Source organism: Temnothorax longispinosus, chromosome 7, assembly GCF_030848805.1.
Source record: "Temnothorax longispinosus isolate EJ_2023e chromosome 7, Tlon_JGU_v1, whole genome shotgun sequence".
Classification (NCBI taxonomy): Eukaryota; Metazoa; Arthropoda; class Insecta; order Hymenoptera; family Formicidae; genus Temnothorax; species Temnothorax longispinosus.
Genome location: NC_092364.1, coordinates 685053 through 705733, shown reverse-complemented (window position 1 = coordinate 705733; position 20681 = coordinate 685053). Strand labels below are relative to the sequence as shown.

General features: G+C 33.1%; 1 protein-coding gene across 2 annotated transcripts; it reads right to left on the bottom strand.

Annotated features, from left to right (window-relative positions):
- Nucleotides 1–4531: 4531 nt before the first annotated feature.
- On the bottom strand, nucleotides 4532–15634 carry LOC139815831 (uncharacterized). Of its 2 annotated transcripts, XM_071783014.1 has the most exons (6): nucleotides 15364–15634; nucleotides 11595–11660; nucleotides 9269–9334; nucleotides 9025–9187; nucleotides 8257–8608; nucleotides 4532–7202 (listed from the first exon to the last, which is right to left on the bottom strand). In XM_071783014.1, exons 1-6 carry the CDS (start codon nucleotides 15512–15514, stop codon nucleotides 7020–7022), a joined length of 981 nt encoding a protein of 326 aa, XP_071639115.1. In that variant the 5' UTR covers nucleotides 15515–15634; the 3' UTR covers nucleotides 4532–7019. The 2 variants fall into 2 exon arrangements, with proteins under 2 accessions (XP_071639115.1, XP_071639116.1); XM_071783015.1 differs by lacking the exon at nucleotides 11595–11660 and having other exon boundaries at nucleotides 15364–15630.
- Nucleotides 15635–20681: the final 5047 nt, after the last annotated feature.

Below are 20681 nucleotides of genomic sequence, written 5' to 3'. Positions count from 1 at the left end.
TTTTTACATGTCTTTTTTCATTGTCTTTTCGCTTGTAAACAATGTTTTCTTTTAATTCTTAATATTAATGAATAATTGTGACATACTGTTCAGAAAACTTATTATGAAGTTCTTGAATTCTAAGGTATTTTTGCATAATGAAATTTTAAATTTTCTTGCTAAGGCTTGTCAAACTTGAAATTTAATAGAGCGAAGAATTCCGTGCAACTTTGTAATCGCCATTGACAGATTTCGATCGATACAAAGCGTTTGACGTGTTTTTATTTTTTATATTTTGTTTTTATATTTCAACTCTGAATGACTGCTTCATTCGTAAAATTTATTTTACACATAGTATTTGATAAACAACGGATGATGTTAAATAGAATTTCCGACATGTGTTTTGTTTCCAGTTTTGTATTTTTATTTTACTGTAAGAAACATATGGGATGACTGTCCAAACGCTTTTGTCTCAAGGTGAACGACTACCACGTCGTAAAAATCAATTATTGACGAAATAGCGATTCCGCGTCTTCGTAAATACTAATACGCCTCCGTTATAAAGCTCATATAATGGAAAACGTTTACTTTAGGTATACGTCGCAATATATATCCTACGGCGAAATGAGAACAAACGCGAAAGAAACAATGTCGAACCAACAACGGCTTTGCACTTTTATTAAACGGTCGGTATCATAAACAGGAATAATTAACAAGCTTAGCGTGCATGGAAGACTAACGACAAATATCGTTAAACATTCTGAGTTTGTGTTGCAATCCTCGCGAATACGTTCGTCATGCGCGTGATCTATTGTTGAAACTTTGACTGTGAAGCGTTGCCTGGACGAGAGAACTTGTGTTATTGTTATCGAAAATTCTCTACCTGTATATCTTCCATGCACGGTTTTAGCAATTGGTTTTGCCTACCTACGCGTTATTCAACCAAATACGATTGATTACGATACTCACGAATATCCGGTAGCTTCCCACGCCTTCTACTTCTCACGTATTATCACCGAATTGTAATCGAGCGATCTTCTGAGATTATTGAGTTTTTTCGTGTCCAATAAAATTTTATGGAATGAAAACATCTCAATAGGATGCATGAAAAAAGTCCCATATTCTCGAACTGGTACGCAATAATGTCTTCTTGTCGAAACGCGTCAGTAACGCGAAGATTGTAAAAGCTCGTACATGCACGAGCCCTTAACTTCTGAAAAGCAAAATATATTTATTAATATATGTGTACAAAAATGTCAATACGAACTTCTGTAAATTAAACTGGAGTAAAACGAATAATATTTCTCTTTAATTTCTTTCAGAAATATTTTATGTGTTTACTAAAGACTTAAGCTAATTAAAATTTTCTGTTTTGACCATATTAAAATAAGTCATGCAATTTTTTTCTGGCTGTCTATAATTTGAAAATTAATTACATTTATGACTCAAGTTAATCTGACATAGAAATAAAGATTACTAATCTAATTTGCTCTTTAATATCAAATGGAAAAGAATTAATGCGAAAAAATATTCCTCTGCCAGAATAGGTACTTTGCGAGATTGAATGGAAGAGCCCACGCATGTGCGTGATCACAGATCACTGATGATGATAGCATCATGCGAATAGAGATTTATGGTATCAGCGGTAACGATAACATACTCTGATTTAATCCCGTAGAATCATTATTTATCAATGGGTATTACTTTTAGCAATATTCATCGAATATAGATTAGAGATCCTAGATTAGAGCATCTCGTGATATATGTATAATCTTTCATTGAGTATCACATTAAATTAAAGGAAGCATTGAATTAATTAATGTGAATGCATCGAATGATTAAGATACAAACAATTGGTATATTTTTGTAAAACGCAACTTAAAAAACGCAAAGCACTTACGTTGGCGTAATTATTGATAAAATTGTTTGAGTAAAATTATTAAATCAAAGATATTCCGAAGATATTAACTTTCCATTGCGGCGTTAAACAATGACCTTAAAACGGTAGCTAAATGGGCTATAATCCTTCAACGCTTCACATCTTAATCTTTCCAAATCCTTATTTCTCATTTCCGGTTTTTCTATCTCATCTTCAATTCTTCAATGTCTTTCTTAATTCTGTACTTCTATCTCATTTTCAATCCTTCGATATCTTTCTTAACTCCGTACCTATACCTCGATCATCCTCAATCAAAATACTCGGTATTTACTATTACATTGGCCCGTATTCTGAACGCACTTTTCGCTAAATGCGCGCATTTAACATATATTTTACGTTACATATACTATAGAATCTCAGAAATAAATGCGCGCGTTTATCGATAAAAGTGCGTTTAGGACCCTTATTCTGTAACTCGTAACGACAGTGTCGGTATCGTTACGTTGTCGTTGCGCGGGTATACTATATGGAAAAAAAGCTGCGCAACGACGACATAACGATACCGACACTGTCGTTAGAGTTACAGAATAGGGGTCCAGAATACGGGCCATTGATTCTTCTTGATCCTTTAAATCGCACGTGGACATAAAGTATCGAGTCGCCTTTGCTCGTTTGCATCTTCTGTATCTTTTCTGGCATATCCTCTCCACTTCCCAAAAGCTTCATGTATCTCAATCGTCATCTCTCTTTTTGATTACGCCGACGTCGTATATACACTCCAGCACTGAATCAACATTGCTAAATCGCATTCAATACATTCAAAACTTATGTCTCTGTTTTTCCTGCAATGTTATGTTTGTTTTGACCATATATCCCCACTTTATTTAAACTTCGGTTGGCTCAATACAACAACGTTTTGTCTTCATCTCTGCTGCCTTGTTTTCTGTCTCCGTTTCTCCAATATTCTTCTATATCTTCGACGCCTTTTACACCTGAACTCTGAGCTCCACTTCTTAAACGCCCCAAATATCCGTTACCCTGACCTTCTCTTCTTTCCTTCACATCACTCTGCCAAGTTTCGCGTTTCCTTCTGCTAGTGCGCAGTCAAATATTTCAATAAACTTCCCTATTACCATAAAATCTTCCTTCTCTCTGTTTTCTTTTCGCACCGCTGCCTCTAGCTTTATCGCATCGACTGTTTCCTCGAATGAATCAATTATAAGCCGCGTATCTACCCGAGTCAGAAATATTATGCGTATTTTAAATATGTGTGGTGTGCTGTGAGTGTATGCGTGTAAATGGATCTGTTGCTGTATGAGAGCGACTAAGTTTCCTCTTGTAAACGATCGATTGTCTATTTGTCGATTTGTCAAATATTCGTACGTTGTCTTTTCTGGTAGGCTTTATAACAACAATATGTTGGTGCTTCATCATTTACGTGCACTCTTTATTATAATTTTTGTGTTTGTAGTTTTCTCCACTGAGCATTGCAATAAATTAAATTAAAAATTAAATTAAGTAATTCTATATATTTTTAAATTTAACATTTTTGAAATATTATATTGAATAAGTACGTGATTCATTTGCACATTAAATAATTCAAAGATCTCCTAAGTAGTTTTTTTTAACTTAACATAATCTCACTTTTAGATATAAAAAAATTTAAGAACTTTTACATTTGTAATTCTATAGAATTTGTAAAGATTTTAAATGCGGCGCTGTGCAAATTCGCTGATTCATGGATGCTTAAAGACACTTGTTTGTCTTCACGCCTTGGTTAAACAAACAGTAGTCGGTAGTCCAAGATAAGCTGTTATCGATAACTGATGAGTATCTCGATGGGAGTAACGTAGGGATGAAGTCTTTATCCTTATTGACGATCACGTATTTGTAGCACGATAGTTATTAACCCTCTGGCAGGGGATTAAAATTTCTATCGATACAGTTGGCAATCTAAACGGTGTATGAACCACGTTGGTGTAAAATTTTTTTATTTACAGTCAACACAAGTAAATTGATTTTGTTTAATAGATGTTACTCCGTACTACATAAAATGTACAACTGCACATAAAGTTAGTGGTGAACATATACGTATACGTATACGATTGAAACATAGGAGGTTAAAATACGTAATTCCAACCTACGTACACATAATTCTAAACCTACGGTTTGAATAATAATTCATCACAGTAATACAGGAATCGTAACGAAACAATAATTGGAAATGGAAAATTATATTAAAGCGGATTTATTTCTATTTTATATTTGATATAGAATTAAATCGTTAAATAATTTCTTATTTGAAAGAGAGATATATAAAAGATAATCTGAAAATTCTGTTTTAATTAATTTCTTTTAATTATTTTTTATTCATCAATTTTGACCATATTTTTTATCTATTCCGTATGTCAATTTGTTACGAAGCTGAAACAAATAATACGAAATAATCATCACGTACCGTGTTATCGCCAATCCAGAAGATGAATTTTGTTTAATTAATTATTTCGTGAAAAATGATTACGCAATCGCGATATCGATAAATCCTTGTGGTAGCTTTAATTTTTCATTTGTCGTTGATTTAAAAAGGAATTTATGTAATCGATAAACTTATTGAAAACATTAGACGTAAAGCTAAGATCGTGAAATAGTACATTAAATAATAAAATTGTTGACTCAAAATTAGGAATCTTTTTTAATTCATTTAAAAGCAGCTGATAGACACAAGTGATGGAGGATGATTGATTATAGACGACCGTGCCGTAACAATGAGTACTATCAGGTTGTTCTTAAGAATATATGAGATATTATCTGAAGACTGCATAAAAATTTATAAAATGAAATTTATCTGACAGATAGATTTGCGATTCTGATCTATCATAACATTTTTAACAACATTAATAATAGGCGAGATATAATCGATTATATTTTGTCACTGAAATTTAATAAGCTTTAAAGTATTACTTAAATTATTTTAAAAGATCGCTGTTCATCTGAAGAGAAATCTTTCTGTTCAATGATTTAATGTAAATTATTATATGCATTTTTGCTGGATAAAAATGAGTATTGGGAAAATTAATTAAATTATTTCTTTAATTAATTTGTTTCCACGTAGAAACGATTAATCACAAAATTATTGCTGTGTCAAAGTTTTACAAATGTGATACATATATAAAACCGTAACATCATAAATATTTAATAAATTTTATGATTGTTACAAATTGCAATAATCTTAATCAGTAAATGATGTGGTTCCATTTACACACTATCACTAAATCACTAAATTATCTTATAACAGTTAACAAAACATCAACATTAATTCTGCTATCATACAGACGCTGCCTCTAATTATAATCCGATGCATTATGGCGCATACAGCGTTTAGCATAATTACGTATGCTATAATAATTAACTTAATCGTATACGATGTTCCGGCAAACTATATACGTGTCAGTATGTGTTATATTTTGTAAACCGTTTGTACGTTATACTTTATAAATGGAAATTCTAAAATTATAACAAAATTATAAACGGAAAAGCTAAAATAAAAATAGCTCACGTGTGCTAATCATTGTAAACTATTGACATTTTTGATAACCGGAGCAATTGAAGAAGAAAGAATAAGACTTAATTATTCTGAATACTTCGATATTTTTGAAACCATTGCACTTCAGATATGACGTTTGTTTCAATGTTTTAAATGTAAGCAATATATAAATTTATAAATTATTTTTTCACGTGATATATATATATATATAATAATCATTTTACACTATATATGAAATATTATCTCTTTGGTCATTAATATAAATTGAAAGTAATAATATTTAAGTAGAAATTGTCATACATAGTGCTTTTATATCTATAAAATTTCGTGCAACTAAACGCCTTTACATGACAATGACAAATTAAAAAAAAAAACTATATTTTGTATTTGGAATTACGAAAGTATTTGCAGTCGTAATTGCTAAGAAAATTCTAGAAATTATTATACATATTTATACGGATATATAACATCAACAAAATAATTATTATCTTATTACTTATGAATTACCTTTTCAAATTTAATTATTACTACATTCAACAAAAATGAAGCAATAATTAATACGTCCCAATAATTTTTTGTTAATTTCGGCTTGTCTGGCTTTCAAAATGTTAATGAAATTTATTTTTAGTAACATACGGCAACCAATGAAAATTGATGCACAATGTATGGCACACGCTAAAAGGTTTGAGTGCCTTACCCTGTATAACAGTATAACGAAAAAATGGCGAGCCATTTTACACTGATAGTTTTTTCATCACTGTAAAACCACCTCTCACGGTCTCGCTTCGTTCATCATTGATCACCGACACCTAAGTGGATGAATGGCTGGCGTCGATTTCGCAATACTGAAGATTTGATGCCATCGCCATTCAAGGTCGTAATACTTTCGCTCGCCTTTATCAGCGGATTAGAGATGCGCCGGGATTCACCGAGCGATTCGATGAATTAAACATTTTGCCTCTTTCACTGATGCACTCACAGCGGGTGATGGGAAACTTTACGATGTCTTTGCACGGAATTAAATCGAATTTTCAAGCAGATGCTAAGGAGATGAGTTACCGTATAGCTGAATTATGTAAATTGTATATATATACAAACTATAGCGTAAACTAATTCGTCATCTCTTAACGAGCAGTGCGTATCCAGCATAAAAATTTTCGATATATTTGAGCGAATTGATTATATCGGAAAAGAATTTTCGGAAATAATTAATTTAACATAGTTTTAAGAGAGAAACGAACGAAAGGAAGTCAATAACTCCGTACCCTCCCCCTTTCCCGACGCGGATAAAATAATCCTTCTTCGGCAAGACAATGGATAATCAATGGTTAGCATCAGGCAAGGTAGTCAAAGACCTTCGAGTGGTCAACGCGTATTACGTAATACAAAGCTGACTTCAAAATCAACTTGACTTGTCGCATTTTATATCGTCGCGAGTATTGTTCGTTCCAGCTCAACGTGCATTGTACTTGCATTGAGTTGCAATCGATTTCTTGCACCTTGAATATGAAGACATTCAAGCATTGTCAGACACATTAAGCTAGTGTTATTGCGCTCGTAACTGCGCGACCCGATAATTCGGCGATGCATTTCTGCTACATTTTCGTGAGTATCTCCTCAGGGTATCAGTAAATGCGTGATATCTCCGAATTCGTACTCTCCCAGCAGAACGTGAAACAGATCTCTCATAGTCAGATGATGAATCGTCTCGTTCACGTGGCTCGCAACATAATCCTGAATTGGGGGCAATATGTCTGGTTTAATGATGTCCATTGCTTCCGGTGTTAAATCTTCAAAGACCTGCAAACCGATAAATTGATTTTATAATCGAAATACACGTTGTATATAATTCGGATGAAATCCATTCTGTAATGATTTTGTTCTGCTAGAATTTTGTATCAGAGTATCGATCTCAAGTATATTGTTCAATCTGAAATTCAAGTGTTTCACACAGTTATGTTATCTATATACAATTAAAATTGTAATTTTTTACTGTCAGATTAATAGAACATAAATTGCTTTATTTTTTCAATGCATATCAGTAATCTGTGATTTATTGCAATCATTTGGAGGCAATCAGTTAGCGACACGTGTTCAAATCAACAGTTGCGCCAGTCGAGATCTGCGTTGCTGTCGATGTGAAACACGAACAAATCGAGCGAGCGATTCATATTCGGCAAGCGACATGGAATTTCGGTTTCAATGGCCGGAGAAACGCGACCTCGCCCCACTGATGTTTGCGTACATCGCGAATAAAATCGGATATTGAAACGATCGTAAAAAGTTTTTTATGATAATCATTACCCCGTAAAATCGCAAGAGGTAAGAGGCAACTGGTCGTAAAACGAACTGTGAACGATTCTGTGAAATGGCTACGATTTGTAAAAATACGGATAAGTCTTTATAGATTGTCATGTGAAATTGTAGAGTCATCTTTACGACGGATAGATATTATAGGTAAACCATATCATGAAATAAATGTTAGCTCTTTGAAAAGCAATTCACTCGACCACTCACCCACTCACTCACTCACTCACTCAATAGATATCGTTTACATTATTTAATTGTTGGGATACATTATTTGTCAGCATTCTTGTGAATGCAAGCAATCTTGTTTTCTTTTGACATTCTACTTTCATCACAATTGTAAATAGAGAGTACACTTTGATTATAAAGACAACGATATCCCGATATTAAAACTTTACGTAATATTATTACGTAGTATTTAAATGTTAAATGTAAAACGAGAGAGAGAGAGAGAGAGACATTATTTTCATACATTAGTTAAATAAGATTCTTTAATGTTTAAATAGACGAAGACTCGTTTAAAGAACAAAATGTTTATTAGTCTTACCTTGCTCATAATTTGTCCGATCTCCTCACCGCCCATAAAGTTCTCCAGATGTATTTTGATGGCACGCAGCGAGAAGTCGAGGTCGAATCTCTTCATGTACATTCCTCTAGCGTAGCCTAGTACGGTGTTCACGTAAACGCGGAAGTCGCGTACAGTCGTTTGGAAAGAACCCGCGCCGCGTAGCGGGTATGTATCTCCTAGTATCCCGGAAATGTTGTAATGACCCGACGCGTAAATCTCGGGAATGGAGATATTGATGGTGATTGTAGGGCCGATTAGCGATAACTTTGCTCGATCGATCAAAAAAGTCGATAGATTCCTCATTTCCAAGTTCTCGATAACTAAGGATATTCTGAAAAACAGATTTACGATGACGTTTTACACACGTGTCTTGTTTGCGGAAGTATTAACACGTAATACGTAACAAGTATTGTGATTGCAACAATCGGAGTCTTTTGCGCTTAAGCATAGAAGCAAATAAGTTTTGAATATTTATAGAAGATACTTCCTATAGAATTTAAGATACAAAAACTTGTGCCAACTCTCACGCTTTCGATGCCACTTAATAAAATTTAAATTCAGTGAAGTTTTTATAATATATTAGCGAAATTATTAGTGATTAATTAGTATATAGTAAAATTATTTTTGATCCTACAGATCTCTATACCGTGCTCTCTAAAATTGTATGCTGAGGCTTCTTTGTTTACCAAATTTTTTATAATCTCTGGAATCCGGTGTACACGGCCGCGTATGTATCTATCGACTCACTTTCCGATTTCTGGGTTATCCGTATCGATGTCGATCTCGTCGAGTGTGAATGGCTCCAGCGGAGGTATACCTAGCTCCGGGATACCGTTGCGCATCCGAGTTCGGAATTTCTCTAGGAATCTTCTCAGCTTGAACTCGAGACCCCTTGAGGCTGCATTGTCAACTGTGCGATTCGACAATTAGTAACGCACTATTAAACGCGAATAATTATAAATATATTATATTGGATTTGCGCGACACATACTATATCCAGTTGTCACTCTGGTAGCGTTGAGCAATAAATTTCTCGGCTTCTCCACCGCACTGGTTACTGCAATCAAAAGACGAAAGTGTCTCTCTCTTTATTATTTGCATTCCCGTTTATCTCGTTTATCTTATTGCGCTTGCTTGTTATTGCCGCTGCTTAGGTATTAACTCTTTCAATGCTGCGAGAACCGAGCTTCCTGTGTGTTGCGTGTCATTTCCGCGTTTTATTATTTATATACACATGCAAAATTATACATGTTGCGTGAAACGACGAGCTTTATTTAATCTCATAATAGAAAACAAATTAATATATTAAGGCATATTCTGTGGGGCTTTAATTTAACGATATAAATATTATATATAAATCATGCGTGTTTAGAATATATTTTGCATAAACGGAAGTAATTTTATTAATTTTATGGAAGAACGAATTATTACTTTCTTAAAAGAGAAATTAATTTTTAATGTTTTGGAAAGAATATATAGAAAAATAAACGAAAATAAGAAAAATAAACAAAATCTCATATTTTATGCTAGTATTTGTCAAAAAATTATTTATTGTCGAAATGTAGAAATTATTTGTGTACTTTTGAATGCAATAGAAACTTGCGTTTTGAGATTAATCAATATTAAGTTTATTATAAAACAAATATAAAATGTAAATTTTTAAATTATTATTAAGGAAAATACATTATAATTAAATTTATTATAATTTAAATTATATATAATTTGATATATATCATACATGGTATATATCAAAATCACGAAAACGGATTGACGTGCCAAGAATTATTCAATCAAAATACACAGGTTTCTCAGGATTGAAAGATCGAAGATAGAAGCGCGGAAATAGTTTCAAGCGCAACATAATGAGATCGTTAATTAATCAGCATTTTGATGTTTCCTGAGCGTAATCTTCTCGGTCTTTGACATCTACTATTTACATTTAAATAGAATATCGAAATACGTTGGGAAACTTCTAATTTATTCCGTGAGTTCATTGAAACATTTATTATATTGTTGTTTGCCTCTAGCACTCTATACTTCGGCGTGATACATTATAGAAAAAAATTTAAAATAAGTATCACGAGTGATAATGTGTTATTAATTATTTGAATTACGTTGCTACTCTTTTAATCTCATAATTGACGGTTGCAATTCTCGGGTCGTAGATTAAGATAGCATTGCAGTTGTTTTCCATCGAGGAAGGAATATGTCCGTTAATTATTCCGAGTGTCTGCATATATTTTTGTGCACAATTTTTCAAACTTAATTTATAAATGCAAATTATCCTAATTATAATTATACAAATTTAATTTATTAAAACTTTTATTATTTAGATTGTTTGCGAGTTGATTGTTCTTGTCTTTTCCCGTTAACGATCCTGTCAAAGTTGCTAAGTAAAGTTCGTAACGTACAATTTGATCGTGAATATTTGAGAGCGCCATAAACGAAGCGACTCGATACCGTTTACTCAAAAAGGAATTAAGAAGCGATCTAGGTCACGAGCTTCTGTAATACAATTACAAATAGCGTATCACTTCGTAATAAAGAGAAACGCAATCTCTTCTCACTCAAAAGCGCCGTGCCACGTCGTGTTATTACCAATTGAATTACTGTGTTACTGTATTTCTCTGCTAGACGTCTGCATATTTACATCTCTGAGCTTGTCGACTCCATGCGCGCTCGGGAGTTTACGTTAACGCGAATTACGTTCTTCAACGCTTTGCGGAAGTGATATTAGTCGCCTTTTAACATGGTCTCGTTTACATTGCGATCTCTCGAGAGATTCAGATAATTGAATATATAAATTTTACAAAGTGATAAATAATATAAAATTAATTTCCACGTGCTTCCACAGAAAAATATTTAAAAAATGTGTTATAAATTGTTACACATATTTTTTTATTTTTTATATAACGGCGTAGAAATCAAGATTTTTACTTTTAATTTTTAAAAATTTGAATTAAATTTGAGAAATTAAAATTAAGTATTTGCCAATATACAAAAAAAAAATGGATTTTTTCCTAATTAAACCCATTATGTAATTTATATAAATAATAATATAATAAATAAATAATTGCCAATAGTAATACATTAAGGAAATAAAGAATGGTTGTAGGATCCTATATAAGAAGTCTTCAAATAAAAGCATATTTCAACATTGTTTCTTTTATAAATACAGCTATATGCGTAAGCATTTGCAAATTTTGATAAGCTGTCCTTTTTTGCTTTTGTTTTTTAAAGCTGCGCTGAAGCCATACTAAGCGTAAAGAGGATGCATAAGCCTTTGAATAAACATTGCAATTTATGCGAACACATACTGTAGTCCGCGGCAACGTCCGTAACGCGATGCAATAGTTCTTTTTGCCGTTGCACGACTCCCGTTACTGTAACAAACGATTACAAGTCAACGAGGCATTCTACCAAGACAAAACCGATTAATCAATGGTTGAAACCATAATTAGAACTTTATGCGGTAATGATACATAAGTGATTAATAATAATTTTCACCAAAATGCAATAATTAATAATTCCGCATAATACAATGTAAACTATTACGTTTTTAAAGAAAAATAAATTAAGAACAATATATGATTTCCGCGTGACATATTTGTGTTAAGGATTCATCAAATAATATGTTTAAAATTAGCTTTTTTTAATAAGAGAAGAATCTTTTTCTCAAAGAGTGAGATGCGCAATTTATAGCTTTCTTTTAAATCCTCGATGCGTCATTAACGTAAGCATAAATTATGATATCCGATGATATCGTATAAATGCATGATATTTCAAATATGTTTTATATATCTTGTATTTCTCATGATCGCGCTTTTCTCTATTTTCTCCCCGTATCCAAAGATAAATTATATTTTAAATCACATGAATGCTTTTACTTTGATATTAATGCCTATCATGCAACATAGAGGATGTTTGTGAGCTTCGTGCACGTTGCATTTAGCAATCAACCCTCAAGGCGCCTTTATTCGCACGCGTTAATTAAACCGTTTGTCGGCGGAGCACTGATTGCGGATGCGAAGATCGACTATCATGAATCCGTGAATCGGGCTTTTAGCCGAACCTGTTAAATATATCAGGTGGTTCTGATACGGTAATTAAATGATTAATGAAATTTCAAGCAAGAGTTTTGTTTTACCGTAACAACAAAGGAATTTTAGCCCGGGAATCGGCTTTCTAATCGAGAATTGTATGTTAAATGCATGTATTCTGCGGTTCTGGTATGGTAATTAAATGATTAATCGAATTTTAAGCAGGGATTTTGTTCCATTGTAATAACAAAAGAGCTCTAATACGTAATGTATTTACTGCAGCTTACAATAGTGCATTATGTGAAAAAGTATTTATCGAATAAAGTGATTGCGCTCCGCCGAATTCGACCGGATCCAATGGAACGTAAAAAGTTTCAACGGTTTTTTTGCGGTTTAACAGTTACAAATCCGTTACGTTTGATTTGCTTTGATCGATGTATAATATTAGCGTTCCATGTAAAAATCGCGCGTTTTATTTTTTAGTTTTGTTTTTAACGCGCTTATGTGATGATGTAATAGAACATTGCTAACAGAAATAATTTTAGTTTAATAAGTGATATGTGTTGTCGACGATCAAATAAATCATTTTAATTGGCATCTTAATACCCATTGGCAAGAGTAATTTGACTCAAAAACAAATTAGAAGAAAACATGCTTAAACTGTATATATTCTCTATTTTATATATATATATATATATATATATATATATAAATCTCTAATGGATTGAATAATACATCGCTCATATTGAACGGTTATTATGGACAAGAGTTTCGACTGAGGTATTACAAAGAAGCAATGAAATTGTTATGTAATTATGTAGTTTTTTTGGCATTTTGGCGAATAAAAGTCACGACGCAGATTAATGACGCACGTGCTCGCGTATATAATCTCTATCATTATGAATTCAACGTGGCAATGTGCGAAATAACTGCATCTGCAAAGTACACTGCAAGTATGACTAACGCTGACGTTAACGAATAAAAAGTATCTTTCGTCAATCTAATACATTGTAGAAATCCCACGCCATCAGCCGATATTTTTATTCCGTATGCGTGTGAAACATTCTGCATAACAAATCTGATTATGAATCATCATTGCTTCCGCGAGCAAACATGCTAATACGTTTATTTTTCAACGCTAGCAGTTCGTGACCAAACAACGATGTTCTTTGAATTCTTTGATAGCTTTTGTTATCAATTTAATCCGAATTTGATTTATCTTTATCGAAATAATAATCGGTTGTTGTTTGAAGTATTTCTTCTTTACTTTGAATTAATTAATCGAACTTAATTTCACCTACTTGAGACTGCAACGTTAGTTAAAACGTCTCATTGTTATATAGAGATAATAGATTTTTCGCGCGAGACAATGTTTATATTTAGATATATTTTGTATTTGCACGAGCATAATTTTATATTTATAACATATCTTAATGCTCGTAATTTATGACCTTTGATACGAAATCGACACGACAGTCAGTATAAAGATCAAGAGTTTATCTATACATTTGAACTAGGGCTATTTTCTAACAATAAGTAATTATATAATATCGTAATGTCATCTCGAATGTTTATATTAACGTTGTACAGTTATCGCGAATGCCTTTATCATATCCTGCCTTGAAGCGTTTGTTAATGCAATTTGCATTTTGCATTTTTACACAGACACGTCATGTCAGTACGAAGCATTTATCATTTCGCATGAGACGTGTGCATGAATTATTATCTAAGGGGTCAATCGAATTGGATTAATGTGATAGCTATATAATTTATTTTGCATTCGATTAAAAATTTAGGTCACTGCGTGCTACAATAAATTTCGTATTAATTTATGCAAACTATTTATGCAAATTGGTAGCGAATTAACGGCGATATTTAGAAAACTCTTGCGGGTTACGTGATTCCGATTTAGAAGTTATTTAAATGGTATGACGATTCAAAGATTACCTTCATGTCTTATTTCTATCAATCAAATACTTTCAACTGCCGCTCAGCGAGGAAAGGCCTTACCAGAGCTCTCTAATATCGTTATCTAACATCTGCCTACTTAAACTTTCCATCCATCGCCTCATCCTTAATTGATACCGTTGTATCGCTGTATTTACGTTTTCACTTTCATTGGACGCTCTGGTGATACAGCGCTTCTGTATTCAAGTGTAGTTATTTATTACGACATCTAAATTCTCTCTTTAAAGTTGTTTATAGATTTAATTGTCTAATGTTCACAATTTAGATCACATATAGCTAGATAGCATATAACGTTTAAATTTTAAACCTGAAGAAATTCAATTTCGAATTAATCAGTTTTCGATTGGCATGATTAAATGAGCCAACTCGACATGGTTTCGACGACAATTACGAAACTATCAAAGCAACTTCTCTCATCATCAAAATAAATAAATAATCCTTATTACATTTTCCGTCGGATCGTCAATTTAAGTTACGCATGACATAAAATTACGAAGATGTCAAATTACTTGACAAATCTGAAATTAAATGTTATAAGTTGCAATATTTTTTAGTTGTTTACATCAAATCCATTGTACACATTTCGCTATACAATTTCTATATTACTTAATTATATAAATACGCACAATATATAATTATATACATTAATTATCACTATTTATTTATGTCAGTATTAATTATTAATATGAATTACATTTATAAAGATCCACATTTTAATTAATGTAATTTTTATTTAAATATTTTGTACAGCTTTCATGACACGATTGTATCGTGAAATGAATTAATCCATTACAAGCAGCAGTTTAAACTGAATTAAGTTTAAATACAGATTTTTATTATCGAAGCTGCAGAAATATAATTCATTTTTATATTGATTTTACCGTATCTCAGTTTTTATATTTTTACTTTATAAATTTACCTTATAAAGATAGAAGATACTAATTATTGATTTAAAAAAAAAAATCTTTATTTTAATATTTTTTAAACGTTTGCTAATATTTCTGTAAATACATAAAATACTCTAAAAATAAACAAAACTTGGCGATATCGAGCGACTGACATCGCGAGATCGACTTACGAAAATTGGTTGCGGTATTCGCGACGTTACCGATTCCACCGAGCAGGCTTGAGGGCAAGGGCTCGGCCGGCGACGCGTGCACCACCGCCACTCCGACCACGAGGGCGATGCGTATCATCGTCGGGACTCGGCTTGTTACACGGCACTTCATCGCTCGCGTGTTACAGCTTCGTAGATAAGATCGTCGCGGAAAACGCGAAAAACGCGGAAAAAGAGGCCGATCGATCTGCTCTCGTGGGAGCAGGAAGGCTGACTGACAAGATGAAAAACCGTCGTTGCGCCGGTAGCGTTTGCTGCTGCACGAGTCACCGGCAGTCACCGCCGCTCCTGCTTGTACATACACGCGTGCACGTGCGTATGTAGAAGTGCGAGCGTGTCCAGCGAAAGTGAGCGCTCGTACACGCACACGGGAGCGCCGTTCGCATCGCAGTTTACACGCTCGGTTCAGCTCCTTGCGCCGAAATAAACTCCGATGATCGCTTCGAGCAGGACAGATCTCTGTTATTGAACAATTGCAGTAGCCTTTAGAATTTTTTAATGAATTTTGCGCTAATATCAGTAGAATTCTCAACTTGCAATTTATTTACAATAAAACGTAATATTTGTTGTAAAATATAGTATAATTTAAAATATTTACACGTGCTCAAACCTCTTACAATTGTTTATGAAATTTTTAGTTGACGGACAAACGTAATTTATACGTTATCTTTAAAAAAAAATGGATACAGATATATATCGATAGTTTCATTGCTAGCAGCGATCGTTGCTCTTTATCAATATCAATATTTATGAAGAGTCGCACGATTAAGTAGGTATCTTATGAATCAATCTGGCTTGTTGATTAGGTGGCCAAACACACACACAAAAAGAACACATGATCGAATGGCGCAACATTCAGTCTCGTGTATATATTATTACAAAATTGATGACCGGTTTTGTTGAGAGATAGAATTAAAAAGAGATGGACAATCATTTAAACTGGGACTAAAGTTGACCGACGCTGAAATCGACGGTGAAATCAGGCGCATATCACTACATATGTGATTTTCTTATGGTCACCACTCAACGTATATTTATCTGAATAAAATGCTTTTCCTGCTCTCACAGAGCATGGATATGCTTCCACGCGATGTGAATTATCCTGTGGCATACGTGAATAGGAATCTATTATTAGCGTGTTCATGTATTACGGATTCCAAGGATCACGCCAATTCGATTCATATGTATGTATACAGGGTGTCCCATAATTATCGTATAATATCTTAATTGCATACTTAGAAATTAATTAAAATTGAAAGAGTTAATCGATATAAGAAAATATCGGGGTTATGGTAGTTTTTGAGTTGTAAATTGGCTAATAACGATCAGTATAGTTCAAACCTATAATCTACGCATATTTGTGTAACGATTTGTTAGGTGCTATTAATTTTTACAACACATTTTAATACTCAGCTGATTTTGCTCTTTACTTTTTTCTGCATAGGTATATAAGTACCATAGGTATACTATAGCAATTAGCTGTTGTGAGTTGATTAACAACAAATTTTTTATGGTTATATATTTAGATTATTTAATTTTTTTTTAATTAATAATTTTTTTTAAATGAAGCAATTAGTTAATTATTCACATTTTTTTATTAAAAAGGAAGAATAAAATAATTTGCGTGTAAAGCTTGCTTTCGACGACTTGTAATTTTCGTCAGATTTTAGAATAAAATTATATTTACAATTTTATACACTGTATTTTGTTATATGCGTATATTATATTAATTATATCATATATTTTATATATACGTATATTTTGATTTTCTAATATTTTTCGTATTATAGCACGTGTAAAATTACAAATAGAATTCTATCTTAAATTTTGACGCAAATTATAAATCATCTAAATGTATTTAATAACGCGTGAATGTATAGGTATTTGTATATTGCAGTTCTATTTTATTATATGTTACGTACATTGCAATTTGCAGCATATTTGTTAAATAAGAATTTAATGTACGATAATATCTCTAGGCTTTGAAAATGTTCGAATTAATCGTTACATCAGGCGAAACCGAGTTCACAAAACGACGCGTGAAATATTCTATACAATACATAATGCTCATCGAAATTAATCTGTAACGTAAAGAACTGAATATTCAACATACATTTTACAGCGCGGCGTGTTAAATATTTTGTGGCAATAATGTAAATTGAATTTGAAACGTGTGGCAAATGTTGCGGGTTGTAAGCGTATTGTGTACATTTTTTGTTGTTGTAACTCAGCGAGCTGGAGCGTGTAGGCCCGCGTCCGGGCAGGAGGTAGCCGTATTATCATTTCGCACCGCTACATTCGAGCCGGCAGCGAGATTCGTGGCATTATCTTTTGGTGCACAATACTGACAAATATCATGAGAGGATGCGCTCATTTTCCGTGAATAATTATCAATTATCAAGTCACGCATTTGATTAGCTCTTACGATTCGCGATTCGCGCTGAACGTATGGAAGCGATTACCGAGGCAGATATTCCGCGCGATTTATCCTTTTGAAGTAGAGATTGGAACGGTATAGGAGAGATAGAAATTATAGTTTCGTTGCGTCATTTACAATAATTATCTCTTTAAATCTGCGAATATGTCTCGCGTCGCGCTGTTCCAGTTTTTTCAGCGATTCTGTAATTTATCCACTATTTTCGAAATTAAGAGCGCGGGGTGATACAGGAATAGCCAAATCGAACGGTTGAAATGAAGGAAAGCCGTAACGTATTGATCATTCGTTAATAATAGCCCGTATGTTTCGCGAGATTTACACGTGCAAAATATGTGCGTGCAATATTGATTACACATTTTTGGACATTGCTTAACTAGCCATCTCAACTCGACTTTATTTATCGCCCAGTATCAGATTGAAGTTGTCGATGCCATTTCCGCATATATCGCTGATTTGTTAAAACACTCCGCTGATTCGTTTGATGCGCAAATATGCGTCACGGATTTGGAACAGCTTGAGTTATTGTACTTTTCTCACATTAGTTTTCCATCGTTATGTAATAAAATGCGCGTTGCGTGTAATTAATATCGAAAATGTCGCGCGATCATTGTATTCTTTATCGTATTCGATAATTAGCGATTGCAATTAACCGTATTTTCGCAAGTGTTGTGTGAACTGTGAGTGCAACGAACCTCAGAGGAGAAGAAGGACGTTTAAGAGGTTTATATAAGAGGCATCGGGTTGCGGTGGAGCAACCATAAAGTAAACAGTTTGTTTATAATTATTTTTTCAAATTTTAACTTTTTTGGTTTACTGCTATAATTTGAGTTCTACATTTGTGTATGTTACAGAGCAACGTAACATACACAAATGTTGTATTCAAATTATAGCATCTACAACTCCGCGCGCTGCTATGCGTATCGTATCAGTGAGTTTTAAATTATTTTTTATTTTGTATTGTGGTAACAGATCTGTGAAAAAAATTGATATATGATTGAAAAGTTTAGAAATATTTACGAAATTAATAAAATAAAAGTATTATAGATAGATAGATATGGCATCTCATAGATCTGTATATAATTTAAAATGGATGGGTTATTACGGATTAGAATAAATATTTAATTCTGAAATATTTTACATTTATTTATTTTGTTTATTAATTTATCGTGCGTACGAGAATGAACTTAAATGAGTACTTGAAACTTACGAAATTGAATTCATTACATTTTTTTAATATTATTGATTTATATGGTAGAATAGAATAATGTAGGAGATAATCTCACAAATGAAAAGGTGATAAAAAATAATTGAATAATCTTTGCTAATCTTCAGGATATATTGTTACAACAATAAGATATTGCGCGTTAATTATGGACACCCTGTGTACAACTCATGTGCGAAAGTGAAGGTCTATATATATACTCTTACATGATGGTGTTACGGTTCAGCATGCAGATTGCTGTGATCACGCAAAATAGTTCAAATTGAGATGATAAAGTTTGGTTATTACTGAAAAGCGTCTATATGAGCGTTAGTACGAATGATTTATTTGTTATCATCGAATTGTAGGATACGAATAAAAATATACGCGTAATATAAAAATACTTTGTTTTGCTAAACATTATTAATGAAAAAATATATAATATATGAATACATTATTATAAATATTTTAGTTTTTAAAAATTATGTAGGATTTTATATGGTCGACCTTGCACTTGTACGAATATTGACATTTCGTTGCAACTTTACCGTGAAAACGTTTGTGCGAAGGAATCGTCGACCGTCACGCTGCGAGCTCAAACTGTGATTATATTTTCTCTTTTTAGGCCGATATTGAATAACGTTTTTGTTCGTTGCTTCCGCGTGCACTATTACGGCGTGTAACTGGATTAACGAGCTGTAGCGAGTTTTAATTCGTTCCTCCATGAATGCAAGCGATTGCCACTCTCGGTCTCTCACGAAAATGTGTCAGAACAAATATGACGTAACTGTGTGCAACACGTGTTTCAGACGGAAACAATTTTATTTTTTACATTTGTAAAAATTATTCTCGGTAGCATAGCATAAAGAAAATATGTATTTGATATTTAATTCAAGTATTCAATTATTTATATTTTATTTTGCAATTAGTGATTGATAAATGAATCGCGACAGCTTTGGTATTTTTCTCTTTGAATTAATTATAAACTGACGTCAGTTGCATTATGCAACTCTCTGCGAATGATGCGAAGCGTAGAGAGAATTATATTATTAAAGTTTTATTTGATATATAACAGCGTACTTATAATGTTGGCATTTTGAATAATTGGCGGATTAATGATATGGCAAAAATCAAGTTACACATAAATATACAAAGAATCGAGAATTTTTCGTAATCGGGTCCGAGAGGCCCTTTCACTCGTCCGCGAGATCTTCGATTAACCAGGTCATGTGAACGCGGAAGTACGTAGAAGCGCGCGACTGCATACACATGCATACACTCGGTCGATGTATACGGTGGAAGATACGAAAGGTAAATTGCCACAATAGACGTCACGGAGATGTCGGAAAAAAAAGGAACAGACGGGTGCAAAAGTACTTTACTCGTTAAGCGACTTTACGTGCACGAGACGCCTACGTGATGTGCATTGTTATCGGCATCAGCCGGCACAGCGACCTGTGACCCTCTATCTCGAATAAACATCTCCATAGCATCTTAACCAGAATAGTTCAAAAGCTATTATCTTGGGAAGAAAAACGTACGCATCTAAATAGTTAAGAACCTTCTTTTATCGACGTACAAGTGAATTCTTTTTTTAGTGGAATATTGTCACTGCAAGACCTTTAGAATAATATGAGCCGT